Source organism: Pleurodeles waltl, chromosome 10 (assembly GCF_031143425.1).
Source record: "Pleurodeles waltl isolate 20211129_DDA chromosome 10, aPleWal1.hap1.20221129, whole genome shotgun sequence".
NCBI classification, from domain to species: Eukaryota; Metazoa; Chordata; class Amphibia; order Caudata; family Salamandridae; genus Pleurodeles; species Pleurodeles waltl.
Window position 1 is genome coordinate 435,329,811 of NC_090449.1, and position 16,264 is coordinate 435,346,074.

The following is a 16,264-nucleotide window of genomic DNA, read 5'->3' on the forward strand; positions in this document are numbered from 1 at the left end:
TCTGGTCACACCAAACAGTTTATTCAAGCGTACAGCACATAGGCTGTCCATATGTCTGGACCTTTGTGACATATGAATGTGTGACTCATACTGAGTCTGAAAATGATACTGAAAATGAGGCCATTGTTTAAAGTCCTTTTCAAAAACTTGTTGGCGTGGTCCTATGTTAAAGTTAAGGATCTGCAGCCCTGATTTAATCAGGTTAAATGCTTTGGCTGGTAGTTCAGCAGCAAAGGGAATCCAATGGACAATTGGCTCATTTCGCTGAAACGATCTAAGACCTTCCTGAAGCCATTAGATGGCAAAGTAAAAAGTAGTATTATTAACAATACACCAGGGCTACATGAGATGGAAGGCGAATTGGTATAGTTTTAATTTTAACACTTTAGGAGGCTGGTCTGGCTTATAGTGGGTACCCTGTGGTACTTACACCCTGTGCCAGGTTCAGTTATCCCTTATTAGTAAAATAGAGGTGTTTCTAGCAGCTTAGGCTGATAGAAGGTAGCTATGGCAAAGCAGCTTAGGCTGAACTAGGAGACATGCAAAGCTCCTACTATACCACTTATATCATATGCACAATATCATAAGAAAACACAATACTCAGAGTTACTAAAAATAAAGGTACTTTATTTTTATGACAATATGCCACAAGTATCTCAGTGAGTACCCTCAGTAAGAAGGTAGGTAATATACACAAGTTATATGTACACAAACCCAAAACAGGTAAGTAAGAGTCAGAAAAGTAATGCAAACAGTGTAGAATTACAAAAGGTTGCAATAGGCAAACATAGGTCTAGGGGCAACACAAACCATATACTCCAAAAGTGGAATGCGAATCACGTATGGACCCCAGACCTATGGGAGTTTGTAGAGGGTCGCTGGGACTGTAAGAAAACAGTCAGGGTGTCCAAGATACCCCACCCCAAGACCCTGAAAAGTAGGAGTAAAGTACACCTACTACCCCAAAAGAGCATAATAGTTGTGATAGGGGGATTCGGCAAGAACCACAAACTCCAGCAAAGCACTGAAGATGGATTCCTGGACCTGAGCACCTGCAAGGCAAGGGGACCAAGTCCAAGAGTCGCAATAGTGTCCAGGGGGGCAGGAGCCCTGAAAACCCCAGATGAAGGTGCAAGGAAGCTGCCTCTGGATGGAAGAACCTTGGAACTCTGCAACAACGAAGAGGACTAGGAACTTCTCCTTTGGATGGAAGATGTCCCATGTCACGGTGAAGGTTGCAGAAGTGTTCCCACGCAGAAATACCACAAACAAACCTTGCTAGCTGCAAGGATCGTGGTAGAGGTTTTTGGGTGCTGCTGGGGACCAGTGAGGACCAGGATGTCGCCCCTTGGAGGAGGAGACAGAGGGGTGCTCAGCAACTCAGAGAGCTCCCACAGAAGCAGGCAGCACCTGCAGGAGTACCGGAGCAGGCACTTAGAAGATTTGTGAACCAGAGTCCACGCAGAGTTACAAAGGAGGGTCCCACAATGTCGGAGGCCAACTCAGAGGGTTGAGCACTGCAGGACGGAAGGCTGGGGGCCCAGGCTAGGCTGTGCATGAAGGAAATCCTGGAAGAGTGCACAGGAGCCGGAGCAACTGCAAATCATGCAGTACACAGGTTTGCAGTCTAGCGTGGGGAGGCAAGGACTTACCTCCACCAAACTTGGACTGAAGGATCACTGGGCTGTGGGAGTCACTTGGATAGAGTTCCTGTGTTCCAGGGACCACGCTCGTCAGGATGAGAGGGGACCCAGAGGACCGGTGATGCAGTCTTTTGGTGCCTGTGTTAGCAGGGGGAAGATTCCGTCAACCCACGGGAGATTTCTTCTTGGCTTCCAGTGCAGGGTGAAGGCAGATGACCCCCAGAGCATGCACCACCAGGAAACAGTCGAGAAAGCCGTCAGGATTAGGCGCTACAATGTTGTGGTTTTGCAGGCATCCTGAACCAGTCAGCAGTCGATCCTTGGCAGAAGTCGAAGAGGGAAGTGCAGAGGAACTATGGTGAGCTCTTGCATTTGTTATCTGAAGAATTCCCCAGAGGAGAGACCCTAAATAGCCAGATAAGGAGGTTTGGCTACCAAGAAAGGTAAGAGCCTATCAGAGGGGGTCTCTGACGTCACCTGCTGGCACTGGCCACTCAGAGCAGTCCAGTGTGCCCCCACATCTCTGTTTCCAAGATGGCAGAGGTCTGGGACACAGTGGAGGAGCTCTGGCACCTCCCCTGGGAGGTACTGGTCAGGGGAGAGGTCACTCCCCTTTCCTTTGTCCAGTTTCGAACGAGAGCAGAGCTGGGGGATCCCTGAACCGGTGTATACTGGCTTATGCAGAGATGGGTACCATCTGTGCCCATCAAAGCATTTCCAGAGGCTGGGGGAGGCTACTCCTCCCCAGCCCTTCACACCTATTTCCAAAGGGAGGGGGTGTAACACACTCTCTCAGAGGAAATCCTTTGTTCTGCCTTCGTGGGCCAGGGCTGCCTGGACCCCAGGAGGGCAGAATCCTGTCTGAGGGGATGGCAGCAGCAGCAGCTGCAGTGGAAACCCCGGAAAGGCAGTTTGGCAGTACCCGGGTTCTGTGCTAGAGACCCAGGGGATCATGGAATTGGGTGACAATTCCATGATCTTAGACATGTTACATGGCCATGTTCGGAGTTACCATTGTGACGCTATACGTAGGTAGTGACCTATGTGTAGTGCACGTGTGTAATGGTGTCCCCGCACTCACAAAGTCCAGGCAATTTGCCCTGAACGATGAGGGGGCACCTTGGCTAGTACTAGGGTGCCCACACACTAAGTAACTTGGCACTCAACCTTCACCAGGTGAAGGTTAGACATATAGCTGACTTATAAGTTACTTATGTGCAGTGAAAAATGACTGTGAAATAATGTGGACGTTATTTCACGCAGGCCTGTGTAAGAATTTTCTGAGCTCCCTACGGGTGGCAAAAGAAATGCTGCAGCCCATAGGGATCTCCTGGAACCCCAAAATACCCTGGGTACCTAAGTACCATATACAATGGATTTATATGGGTGTACCAGTGTGCCAATGAGAATTTTTAAATGTAGTCACTAGCCTGCAGTGACAAATTTAGACAGCAGAGAGAGCATAAACACTGAGGTTTTGGTTAGCAGAGCATCAGTGATACAGTTAGGCACCACACAGGGAACACATATAGGCCACAAACATATGAGCACTGGGGTCCTGGCTAGCAGGATCCCAGTGACACATAACAAACACACTGACAACATAGCGTTTTCACTATGAGCACTGGGCCCTGGCTAGCAGGATCCCAGTGAGACAGTGAAAACACCCTGACATATACTCACAAACAGGCCAAAAGTGGGGGTCACAAGGCTAGAAAGAGGCTACCTTCCTACAACCACAAATAGGATGTTTCTGAGTACAATCATATAAGGGTGCTTCCTATTTCAATATTCTTTCCTGATGATGGCCCGCCTGAATTAATTTCTTTCATTGGAGTCGAAACGTCGACATTGTATTAGAAAGTCTGGATTGACTTGAAAAATTCAGCAGGCTCACAGTACCTATGGTTATAGGTGCTTATTTGAGACCTCAGGCTTTTAACCACAGTTTGATTTTAGTTTTCATGTAATTAGTACTGCAACACTTATACTAACACATAATTCAATCACATTGCGCCGTTATACAGGAGCACCTTGATTACTTTACTTTAAATTGTTGAATTTAAGTTTCAAATAAATGTGATGTATTACTCACAAACCTCATTGGTACAGAAAGTTCTTTATGGTACAACCGCTGTCGTGGAGGTTAATTCATATCCTTCCCCCAGAGGGACCAAAACATTTTTCTGTTACAGTATTCACTTACCCAGGTCCCAGGGTACTGGGTTGCCCCATTTTTTTCAAAATGATCTGCTTAAAAGAAACCACTGCTATCTATATAATGCTTCTTTTGGCCAGAGTCTGGCGCCCCTCCCCCCCCCCCGGAATCACTTGAGGCTCCCCTAGGTTTAGAGGTAAATCATTAATGTAGTCCATATGTTCATTTACCATCATTGTCAATGTGTGTCTTAGACTCATGACATGTCCCTTACTCCCACCGCTCTGTTGTCTCCTTCACACAGGTCATAGTTGTCCTGTACAGGTGTAATGCATAAATGACAGTCCCACAGTGCAGACAGTGTGTTGATTCCTGGGAGGCCATGATATGTGTCTCATCAGCTTGGTCACATAGCAGAAACTGTACAATGCATACCTTTGTTTGTTGAATGCCATCTCTGTAGGATAGACACAAATGTCTAAAGGAGTGTTCTGTGGTACAAATACATAACACAGAACCCCACTCCCTGAAGTGGCATGAGTCTGCATTTGTTAGGCCACATGTCCACACATGCACAAGGAAGACACTTTCTGTACCCACCATGCCAGCCCTTTAATTTTTACTCATATGTAATGTTGAAGTTTGTACTCTGGCAGTTGCCTGTAGGGACTGCATGCAGAGAGTCATTCTCATAAAGTGTGAATGTGTTGTTCAATTCATACCTAAGGAGTTTACCCTTCAGAAGCCACATAGGTGTGTAGTGTTTCATAGTGGTTCACATCACAGTACAGGTTGCTAGAGCATGGGCTACCTGATGTCAGTAAGCTTGCTTAGTCATGGTAAGCCATGAGCATGGTAGTGTTTAAGTCTGCAGATGCAAATACATATGTCTGTAGTCATGTCCCTGTACTTATTGGCTTGTCTGTTTCAGAATTGGGCCGTACTGACAAATAGAAAAGTCCTAACTTGGTGTTACTGACATGTATGTGACTCAACCATTTGTGATGAAACTTGTAATTATAATCTGTTGATTTGTCTTTTGCATCCATGCAGGTCAACAGAGGAACTATGGAGAGCCAGTGCCAAGAAGGTGAGGACCTGGGGGTCCACGCATGCATAGTCAACCTGTGTTGATGGGATGATGTCTATATTCCCCCACACATATGTGCATGGTGACCTGTGTGTATAGTAAGACATTTCCATTGGGGTACATTTCATGTTGTGCCACATATAGGAGTGTGTCACCATTGTATATTGGCTGAAAAATACCCTCATGCGTCATTGCATGTCATTTAGCATTTACAACTGCAGTAGCAATGAGGTAAGCCTAGAGTTTTGAGCCACAATGTGCAATTTTATGCCATTGATGTGGCATCATGTAGCAAAGTGCCCTGCATGTGTGAAATAGGGAAGATTTGTAATCTGACTGTTGGCATGCATCATGGAGTGACTTGCATTTTTGTTAAAATCACATGTTTGGATGCAAGCATTCATCCACAGACATCTGGGTCTGCAGGACCATAATGGAGACAATGATGAGGCTTTCAATAGAGCAACATGTTGAGGGCCATCAACAAGTACTTGCAAATCCCTGGGCGTTTCCAAACATCAAAGGGACAAATGGTCTACTGATGCAGTCTGAGTATGTTATTGTAAAGGGTGCCAGACATTAGTGGTGAGTTCCCTGGGGCTTGCTGATTCATTGTGTTGTGACTTTTAGGGACATCTCTCCCTGTCAATTTGCACATGATATCTACAGTGTCCATTTCCATACCACATGTGTAGCCTATCTGAGCAACAGTACTACCCCCATGACTCCAATGGGACAATATTACGGTGAAGTGTGCATTGTGGAACTGCTTCCAGTGTGACATGAGTATTTTCACATTACCTTCTCCAGGCTATTGTACTTTTGTTAACAACATGGTAGGATTTTGGAGCATCATTTCTTATTGTTGGGTGATTATGTATGTGACAAATAGATGTGTGCTTGACCTTTTGTGCGAACTGTGGGAATGCAGTTGGCATTGGTTTACTATTGCATGAAAACAGGTAACTGAGGTATGCTTCATGGGGCAAAGCTTTGAGGGTGGTGAGGTCTCCTAGTAGTTCAACAGTTAATGTGATTGCATAACTTCAGCCATGCAATTGTACTTTTGGGAGATCATGATTTTCCAGTGAGCAACTGTTGACAGTTCAGATGGCATCCAACCATATGGGATGGCACTAGTATGGGCCACTTAGGTAGAGTTTGTTGCTGGGGCATACATGACATGATGGTAATGTTTGCTCATCAGAGCTGTTGTTCAAGTGGGATCATGGACATGTGATAACCCTATCTCTCTTTGTATTTGTAGCATCAGCCCAGGGAAGCGGAGACAGGGCACAACCAAGTGCGGTTGCATCTGACACAGGCCCTCAGTTCAAGGCACCATGGACACAGAGGAACCCAGTGGCCTCAGTGGCCTAGAGGTTGAGGGGAGTGCTACGGGGGAGACTGGAACATCATCTTCATCATCCGAATCTTCCTCCACTGGACACACACTAGTGGTGGCGGACCCATCGGGCATTCCCTTGTACTATCTTTGTCTGCCCCCGCCCGTTATATCACCACCCTCCCTGCTGTTCCCATCCCAGTTGGTCGTTCCCACTCACCCAAGAGGGTGGGCGTCTCTTTTACCACAGGCACCTCTGCCACAGCCCCTGTTACTCCTGCTGCCCTCAGTGAGAAGGCTGTTGACCTCTCTATGTGGTTCAGACAGCCATTGTGAACGCCATCCAGGGATTGGCAACCCAACTGCAGCAGACTAATGCATTCCTGGAAGGCATTCATGGTGCAGTGTCTGGCCCACAGAGATCTTTTCAGCCTCTGCCTCCACACTGATGGTAGCCAGTCACACCCCACCTTTCATCTCCCTCCACCTACCTCTTCCCAAACCAAATCCCTCATTCCCCTATCTACCTCAAGCACACAGACTGATCCGCCTGCACCCACCTCAACAGACAAGAGCAGCACACACAGACACAAGCACCACAAAACACACTGGTACTCAAGCAAACAACAAACACCCACAGACACAACATCAGTCACCACTTCACCAGACAACTCCACCACTCTCACCGGCCCACACACAACATCAAGCATACCCACAGGCACCACCACAACAGTCAGTGACACACCCATCACACCCAGCCTAACCGCAAACACTACCTCAACAGATACACAGACATCCACCACAACCTGCAGACACCACCCCAACAGACACACACACATCTATCACTCCATCCCCAAGCACCTTCACCTCCCAGTCCCCCAAGAAATACAAACCCACACGCTCACCCATGCACCAGACACCGCCCAAACACAAGCATACCTCCCATATGAACACACCCGTGATATCCACATCAACATGGCCGACAACCACTCACTCCAAATCCCCACCCCCTTCGGCTGACCATCCACTTTTACCTAAGAAAGTTTTTTTGTTTGACTTACTTTGCCCTTTCCCCTGTTCTTCGACCCCTGTCCCAAACCCATGAGGCCCCGACCCACCTCCCAACCCCTCCCTTCCACCATCAAGTTCTCTCTGTAGGAAAGTACCATCTTGCCTGGCATGTTACCCCTATTTTCACTGTGTGTATGTTTGTTTTTGCCCTTGTGTCACTGGGGTCCTGCTAGCCATATAATTCCCTTGTATATGGTACTTAGGCAACCAGGGTATTAGAGTTCCAGGAGATCCCTATGGGCTGCAGCATTTCTTTTGCCAACCATAGGGAGCTCAGACAATTCTTATACAGGCCTGCCACTGCAGCCTGAATGAAATAACGTCCACGTTATTTCACAGCCATTTTTCACTGCACATAAGTAACTTATAAGTCACCTATATGTCTAACCCTCACTTGGTGAAGGTTGGGTGCCAAGTTACTTAGTGTGTGGGCACCCTGGCACTAGCCAAGGTGCCCCCACATCGTTCAGGGCAAATTCCCCGAACTTTGTGAGTACGGGGACACCATTACATGCGTGCACTGCACATAGGTCACTACCTATGTGTAGCGTCACAATATTAACTCCGAACATGGCCATGTAACATGTCTAAGATCATGGAATTGCCACCCCAATACCATTCTGGTGACCAACAAGTGTAAAAACAAAAAAAGCAAGGCAGCAGGACTTTTCCATCTATTTACCCTCAATCTGGAATAACGTCCCCATTTCCACCAGAAAAGTTCCAACGCTATTCCATTTTAGGAAAGAGTTGAAGATACATCTTTGAAGAACACTACATCACAATTTATTAACTGTTCATGAACTGCTACTGCTCCTATCACTCATTACCTTTATGCTTGTCTTTCACCCTGTACAGTGCTCTGCTGCTATTTGCCTTGGTTTCCATTGCATAAATATCATAAATATACTTACATACATGAATAAGATAAGGATATCAGGAATCTGCCTAGCACTATTCGCAGAGCATTGGTACATAACCAGCGCATGTAAAACTTAACAAAAATATACTAAGACAGTCTGTACCCTATGCAGTACCTCTAACTTTGTAGTTCATGAGGAATTGGGGATTAAGTACCTGTGTGACTTGATCACAGTGCGACTTTTGTTATCTTGGATAAGGCTATGGGGTAAGGAAGAGTTGGGATTAAATAGATCGTGAAAGATTGTTTACAGTTGACTAAAGTATTTAAAAAATCCCTGGTTTAAGTATTTAAAGGGGACTTTCAGTAGTTTGAGCCGCGAGGAGATCCTTCTTAACCATGATGGTATTATCAATAAGGATTTGAGTTGGGTTAAGGTTACCTTTAAGGAGAGAGCCTGAGTATTTAGAGAAGACGTTGAGTTATCTAAAAACTCTGTCCGTCAATATTTATTGACTACTACCACCTGGGACTTGGAGCTGAAGAGTAACAAGGAAAGATGTCTATTAACTGGATTTAGGTTGAACCTGCTTCACTTGTTGCTTGCATCAGTGGTTGTTATGATCTTTCGAGTTTGGGTCTTTGCAATTGTGACCCATTTTCAGATCAGGATACACTACATTGTATGTTTTTTTTGTAAACATTATCATGCCCAAGGACTCGGTTCACCATTACCTTGTTTAAGGGAAGGGGGTTTAGGTAGATGAGGCTGGCCTTGTTACATTTACAAATACTACAAGGGAAATGGGCCATTCTTAATGTGAGCACATTTTTGTGTGCTGCTGCCTCTATTAGGGGTATATTGGTGGGTGACTTTTAAATAGGTGTTTTTACCATTGTAGATTTTTATATAAAGTATTTATTGTGATTGTTTGATACTGTATGAATTGTTGTTGTTTTTATTGTTGTTTTTATGGAGCAAAATTTGTAATCGAAATAATAAATAACTAATAATAATAATAAAGAATTTCCTTTACAATACCTTGTTCCACATCCTTCTTATATTAATAATAATATATCAAGTAAAGAATCCACCTTCTTACGAGTTCTGTGTATATTAGTTTTTGTTTAAACAGCCCTGAAGAAGAGACAGAGGCCCTCATTCTGACCTTGGCGGGCGGCGGAGGCCGCCCGCCAAAGTCCCGCCGTCAGATTACCGTTCCGCGGTCGAAAGACCGCGGCGGTAATTCTGACTTTCCCGCTGGGCTGGCGGGCGGTCGCCTTCAGACCGCCCGCCAGCCCAGCGGGAAAGAGGCTTCCACGATGAAGCCGGCTCGGAATCGAGCCGGCGGAGTGGAAGCTGTGCGACGGGTGCAGTTGCACCCGTCGCGTATTTCACTGTCTGCGCAGCAGACAGTGAAATACATGTAGGGGCCCTCTTACGGGGGCCCCTGCAATGCCCATGCCAGTGGCATGGGCACTGCAGGGGCCCCCAGGGGCCCCGCGACCCCCCCTACCGCCATCCGGATGCCGGGATCTGGATGGCGGTAGGGGGGGTCGGAATCCCCGCGGCGGTGCAGCAAGCTGCGCCGCCGTGGAGGATTCAATGGGGCGGCGGTACACTGGCGGGAGCCCGCCAGTGGTGCCGGTCTGACTGCGGCTTTACCGCCGCGGTCGGAATCCCCATTGGAGCACCGCCGGCCTGTCGGCGGTGCTCCCGCGGTCCTCCGCCCTGGCGGTCAAAGACCGCCAGGGTCAGAATGACCGCCAGAGTCTTGAAACACATGTTAGCTGTTAGGCTATGGCAATATACTTTGAAGAATAAAAGAAGCATGTGGAACAAGTTATTGTAAAGAAAATGTATTCTCAGACCATGTACATATATACATACATACATACGTGTAGCCTTTCCTACTCTCTAAAGAATGATGTCTTGCTGTTTATCAGATAACTGTTGGTGTTTTATTTAGCACTATATACATCATGATGGCAGCTTCAAGGCACCAGGAGCAAAGACATAGATGAAACCAAGGGCCTCATTCAGACTTTGGCAGAGCGGGGAGCACCCTCATAACATAATAGATCTTACGCCCAGTCAAACTGTCAGTTCTATTTAGAGTTGCCATAAGGGCTGTGCTTACACAAGTGGAACCTTTCCTGCCTTTGCTGGTGTAAACCTCTGACCTGGTGGTCCATCTGTCTAGGGGTTGCCAAGTCCTATGCTGATCACGGTGGGACTACCATCATGCATTTTACCTGCACGAGGAATGGTAGAAACAGGCAGGGAAAATGTAGAATGGTTCCCACACACACAGCGAAAGCTCCCTGTATGCCAGGCCACCTGTGTATTGTAGTGAGAAAACAGACTCCTACTTTGACAGTTTATTTTCTCAATACTTCGAAGTTTCGTTTTAGGTGTTTTAAAAATGGCACCCTTTCAGCAAATCTACAATGCTTTGAAAGGGGATGTCTTCACAAAACAAAAATCCTGCCCAGGCAGGTTGAGACCTCTAAATAGAGTGGACAGTGCTCTGCCTGGGTGGTGGAGGCCATAGGCTTACACCACTCCTGCCAATCCCCTCCTCCCTGCTGCCCCCGGCACATCTGCAGACTGTACACCAGATTCTTATGGAATGATTAAAAGCCCCTAGCGCCATCCTAACAACACGTTAGAGTCATTTTTTGTATGCTAATGTGGCGTTAGATGGCCAGAAATGCTGCACCATATTTACAAAGTGGTGCAATGCAAGCATTGTGACACTTTGTAACCTTTTGCACAGCATTATGCCTGCGCCAGGCATAATGTATGCAAAGGGGGAGTTTTCCCGTTTGAGGGAGGGGGCGAAGAAATGGCTCAACGAAATCTCAGAGATTTCCTTGCACCATTTTTTTGTCACGTTTAACGCCTGCTCGGAGCGGGCGTTAAACGGGGGGCATGTCATTGAATACAATAGGCCCCTATGTACTCTGCACAAGTAGTGCCAAAATGTTGGCACTACTCCTGCAGAGTACATCAATTGCATCAAAAATAATGACGCTATTGCCCCCTACCCTGTCCCCTACGCACATGCAGACACACTCTCTCACACACCCACCCTCCCCCACCACTTTCTCTGTTTATAGTATAAAATTACATTGTCAGGGCAAAGACTGAGGTGGGGATTTGTTTAAAATAGGATTTCTGAAATTACGAATTTAAAATAATGGCTTGTATATTGGCAGGACCTTCAGTCTCAGGCTGGGGCATTGTAGCACTATAAATACACCTACCACTATTTCCCAGTGCACCTAACAGGAGTCTGGTCTAGGACCGTCTGGTTATACACGCAGACATTTTAAGGGATCAGATTAACCAACTGAGGCGTTTTAACAAAATACTGTACTCTTCTCTCAAACTGATTTAAGTTGCATTTGTTTACTTTAATTTTTTTTAGAAAGAGGGGTTTTGGCAAGAAAAACAGTGTAAGATCATATTCGATTCCATGTAAATAATAATAACCCACCGAGATGGTGCTAATCGATCTCTAGCAACATTCAACATTAGATTCTATGTTGACTTTGCAAGACTGTAATCCACCTCATCAAAGGAAGGAACAATAAAACTCCCCTGTTATAGAAATATTATATATAAATATAGTCGTGATAACGTTTATGTTTTTGTGCCAAAATGTAATAAAATTTCAGTTTTTTTAAAAAAAAGCCGAATTACAGCTGAACGATATTCCGGTGCTGCCGCCGGTCACTGGTCGTGAAGACAGGGATTGGTGGAGAGAGACACACATACACACGCACACAATACGGCAACTCAGAAACTGTGGGCGGATAAGTAGAGAAAGAGCTGCACGAACAGGTACACATACGCACACCCACCAACAAATGCGTACTCACAGACGGACAGAGCTCACAATCACCCGTGAGTGGGTAGGCACATACACCGCCACTCACAGGCAAACATTATTTTCTGAGACGTAGCCTGTGCCTGCCCTGACTCTTGCCTACACACAAACAGAGGTATTATCGCGCTAACACAGAGGTATAGTCTCTCTCTGTCAGTCTCTCTCTCACACACACTCCCTTTTATTTTGGGCTCTTTGCTCGGTAACTAGATCCAGAGAGGGCCGGACTACCGGAGCCGACTCCGCCTGCTCTCAGGGGCCCTGCGGTAGGTAGGGCAGCCCAAGCCGACCTCCCTCGAGTGGGAGAACCCGGCCCAGCCCATCGGCAGCAGCCCTCGAGCTGGCACGGCAGAGCACAGTGTGCTGTGCAGATTCGGTACCTGCAGGAGGGAAGAGCTGCACACCGGAGCAGGAGGCTGTCGACAACTGCTGCGCCAGGGTTCACCTGCACTGGGGATTATTTCAGTAACTCTGCCTCGGGCCCCGCTCGCCCAGTACTCTCCTTCCCCCGCCTCAACCACACAGAGCCTTGCCGAACTCCCCACCCCAGCACCGGTGCAGACAGGATGACCTCCCTCTTCAAGAAGCGGACTACGGGCAAATACAGCCCCACCGTCCAGCCCAAGGCGTGAGTACTGTGTGTGCCCCGGGAGCAGAGACTTGGAAATCGTGAGAATTCTGAGCGTCTGTACATAGGTAGCGGCTAAAGGCACGAACATCAGCAGTCTCCGCGCGTTGCATCTTCACTCTGTTCCTATCTTCCGACTTCTCTACGCCTGCCTCTCCCTCTAACTTACTTTTGCGAATCGCATTCGTATTTGGTTTGTTCGCTGCTTCTAACGCGTGTGATCGGGGTTTAAGGGCGGTCTCCATATTTGTGATACTTGTCTGTGTACTCTTGTGACGATTGTCTGTTAACTCCAGGAGCAACTGTCTGCACAATGCTTTTCAAGGGCCGGTTTTGACACAGGTGTGGCGCTAGTGTGGACACAGCTGATACCCCGTGCGCTACTAGGATGCTATTGCATGTTTGTATCGATAGACTGTGTATACTTGCAATTGTGGTCTCTGCACAAGTGGCGGTCGTTAGTCTTTGGTAGTGCACACTATGCAGTAGTGTACACGGACAGCATTACGTGTCAACCAAGTAGGTTTCACCGTGGGAGGAGACCTGTAACTATGACATAACTCATTGGTACCGATCCCATTGCCCTCTGAAGGATGAAAGACTGAGACAGCCTGTGTCTTAGATGCTTTAACTCGCCGAACCACCTTACCAGCCACATACGGAAAGAGACCCCTGCTTGCTTGTGACAAATCAAGGGGCGGGGAGAGGGCGGCTGTGTGCAGAATAGGGTGGACTCTACCCCTCCTTGTTGACAATATACCTCTTCTCTCTGTTGGGTGCGGCCACTATTGTCCAAACTCTTCGAAGCAGCCCAGCCCCGCCTGCATTCAACCATTAGGTGGGAGGGAGGCTTTGAACTCTTTGTGCACAAGGGCCGCGCCCGTCTGAAAATGGACTGCATTGCATACATTCTTAAGAACAATCTCAATTTTTACCTGCACCCTCAGTGTTCACAGTTCAGAGGGCGTACAGCAGGGGCGTCATGAAACTCCCGCCTCCCCACCCTACTCCAGCAGCAGAGCTGAGGTTGCCGATGAGTCACTGAAACGTCAGTTATTTATGCGCTCTTGGCTGCAGGTCGAAGATGACAGTAAAGAATCATCTGACGTTTCAATTAGAAATAGAGATGTCAAAAATGGGCAAAAACTAAACCAGTGGGGCAGAAACAAACGTGAGTATGATAGACAGCGATGAGAAAGAAAACAGGTACATAGAAAAGAGGGAAGAAAATGTGAAAGGCGTGGAAGGAAGGTTGAAAGCAGGGACGGGGCAGTAAAGAAAAGAAGTAAAGGTGAAAAGGGAGGAAAGTACCGCTGAAAAGAAGAAAGAGTGAAAGGATGGATGGAAGAATGAAAAAATATATGGAAGAGTGAAAAGGCGGGGGATGGACTGGCTCTGGAATGCAAGAATTATGGGTGAAATAATGGACGGATGGGTGGAAGAGACGATGGATGGAAATCTGAAAGGATGGAGACGGATGGAAATCTATATAGAACGTTGAAGCAAACCCCTTCTAAGGATGGTCCAGCTTGCATGCTTCATTTCCTTATTGTTTCTACGTCAGAGTTCAAAGTGGGAGAAGGGAGTTATTTGAATTTTCTGGCCACTGCCTTGACCTACAGACCGGCAGACCGGGTCTTTATGCAATAGGGATCTATGACAAATTAGTCATTCTAGTGTTCAGGTGCGCTTACGGGCGGATCACACCACACCCATAACCACCTTCGGGCTTCTTCTCTTCTCTCCTCACCCCTTCAGTCAGACTCTAGAACTAACTTATACTAGAGATGCCGAACAGACACCGAAAGAAAACCAAACTAAATAAGATTACATAGGTGATTTAACCCCCACCACTACAGATTGTGTGCGTGAGAGAGAGAAGATTTATTTAGAAGTAAATAATTCCTCTGGTATCTCTCTATATGTATAGGTAGGCAGAGTAAGAGATATTCGACCAGTGAAAATTAACACCGACCAATAAACCATGTTATTTGGAGTGAGTGTAGTAGTGCATGCAGAGTCAGTCGATGGAGTTATTTGTGACTACATTACAGTGTAAGGGTGAAAGTCTACATTATTACCACAGGAGAGGGGAGATGGGTGTGGACCTTCTGGGCCTACATGCCTTTAGACGTCACTGCTCACACTTTGGGCTGGTGCAATAAGCATATGCTCTTGTACTGGTGAAGTATCGGACAAAACATTGTGGCACAAACCACCAATGTAGTAGGCTATTTACTATCAGTGCTGAGGGAGTGGCAACATGACCCACAGAAGACTTCCATCATATCTCAGGGGTTATGGCTCCTTACTCAACAAGGGTAATGAATAGTATTCTGCACTCCCTGTGTCTGCTTAGGCACTGCTATCGCTGAAAATACATGCAGTTAAGGACCACTTTATGGGTTTGGCTCAAATGCATAAATCTGCTAAAATTCACCAGTTATATTTCACAGTGCACACATTGCACTCCACAACTAACAGGCCGTGAGAGCATAGGGAGACCAGTAAGTTTGCCCACCTCAGTGCAGAGAGTTTTTTTTAAAGATTCAACCGAAGCTGCAAGGGTAGAAGAAAGCTGACAGGCTTTCCCACTTTGAAGGGCGGGGTTTGGGTGCCCCCGTTTAGAAACCACAAATCATCCCAAAATGATACTAGTTACCATAGGACTTGAGCTTGTGGAGAGCATCACCAGTGGAAAGGTTAGAAGCTCTCTCACTGTGTATTCCTCCCCCATACAGACAATATACCTATATATAGTGCCATATATCTCATAATAGCATTTCTAAATGGAAAGGAGCAACACATGAAGTGCTAAACCTTTTTAGCCCTAGATACTTAACACCGAAATTGAAGAGATCGCGTGGACCTGGAATTCTTAGAAGCTGACAAAAAATTCATACTTGGCGCCCTCGGGTCAAAAAGAGCACCCTTTCCAGGTCCTTTTTAGGTCATGCATCGAATGCCCCCTATCCTCAGGAATTCCCCTTCGACCCCTGCTTTAAACATGGTGCATAAATCTGTTTATAGGTAAAAAGAAAACTGCGTATTTAAACATAGGCTTTGAGATGTCTTCCTCTGTGGTTGCTTTCCTCCTCTTTAACGCGTTTTTTTCGCATTCCCTAACTCCTTAGTCAAGACGCTTGTAATGTCTGAGGAAGCCTTTCTCCCACCCAATGGTTTCGGTGCTCTGCCTATAAACATGCTGCTGGTCCTCTCTACACAAAGTCTTCTTTATCATCGACTCACATTACTTTATTCAGCCCACTTATCGTTTGCGTCTAGGACGTTTTGTCATTTATTCGATTAATGCCTACTTCACTTCTTCAAAATTGTTCTTCCAAATATCTAAGTTACCGGCTCTCTCTGTGAACCCTGTAGATACTCATGATTCGCTCCATATTTCTAATGCTTATGTACAATGTCTCCTATTTTTGTTTTAGGAGATATTGCCACCACCTTTATGAAGGAGTATCTCGCCACTTTTTTTAAATGTCTACATTTTATACCAACCCATTGTACAACCCATGTTCGTACCCATATAAACTGTCTCTAGGTGGTGTCCTCTTGT

At 46.5% G+C, this 16,264-nt stretch overlaps 1 protein-coding gene across 1 annotated transcript in view; it reads left to right on the plus strand.

Annotated features, from left to right (window-relative positions):
• The first annotated feature begins 12,276 nt into the window (after nucleotides 1-12,276).
• The window catches only part of PPL (periplakin), a 453,724-nt gene continuing 449,736 nt past the window's right edge, over nucleotides 12,277-16,264 (plus strand). Inside the window, exon 1 of the mRNA XM_069210696.1 lies at nucleotides 12,277-12,693. Coding sequence (XP_069066797.1) covers nucleotides 12,632-12,693 — 62 coding nt within the window. The 5' untranslated portion in view covers nucleotides 12,277-12,631. The remainder of the gene's footprint in view (nucleotides 12,694-16,264) is intronic.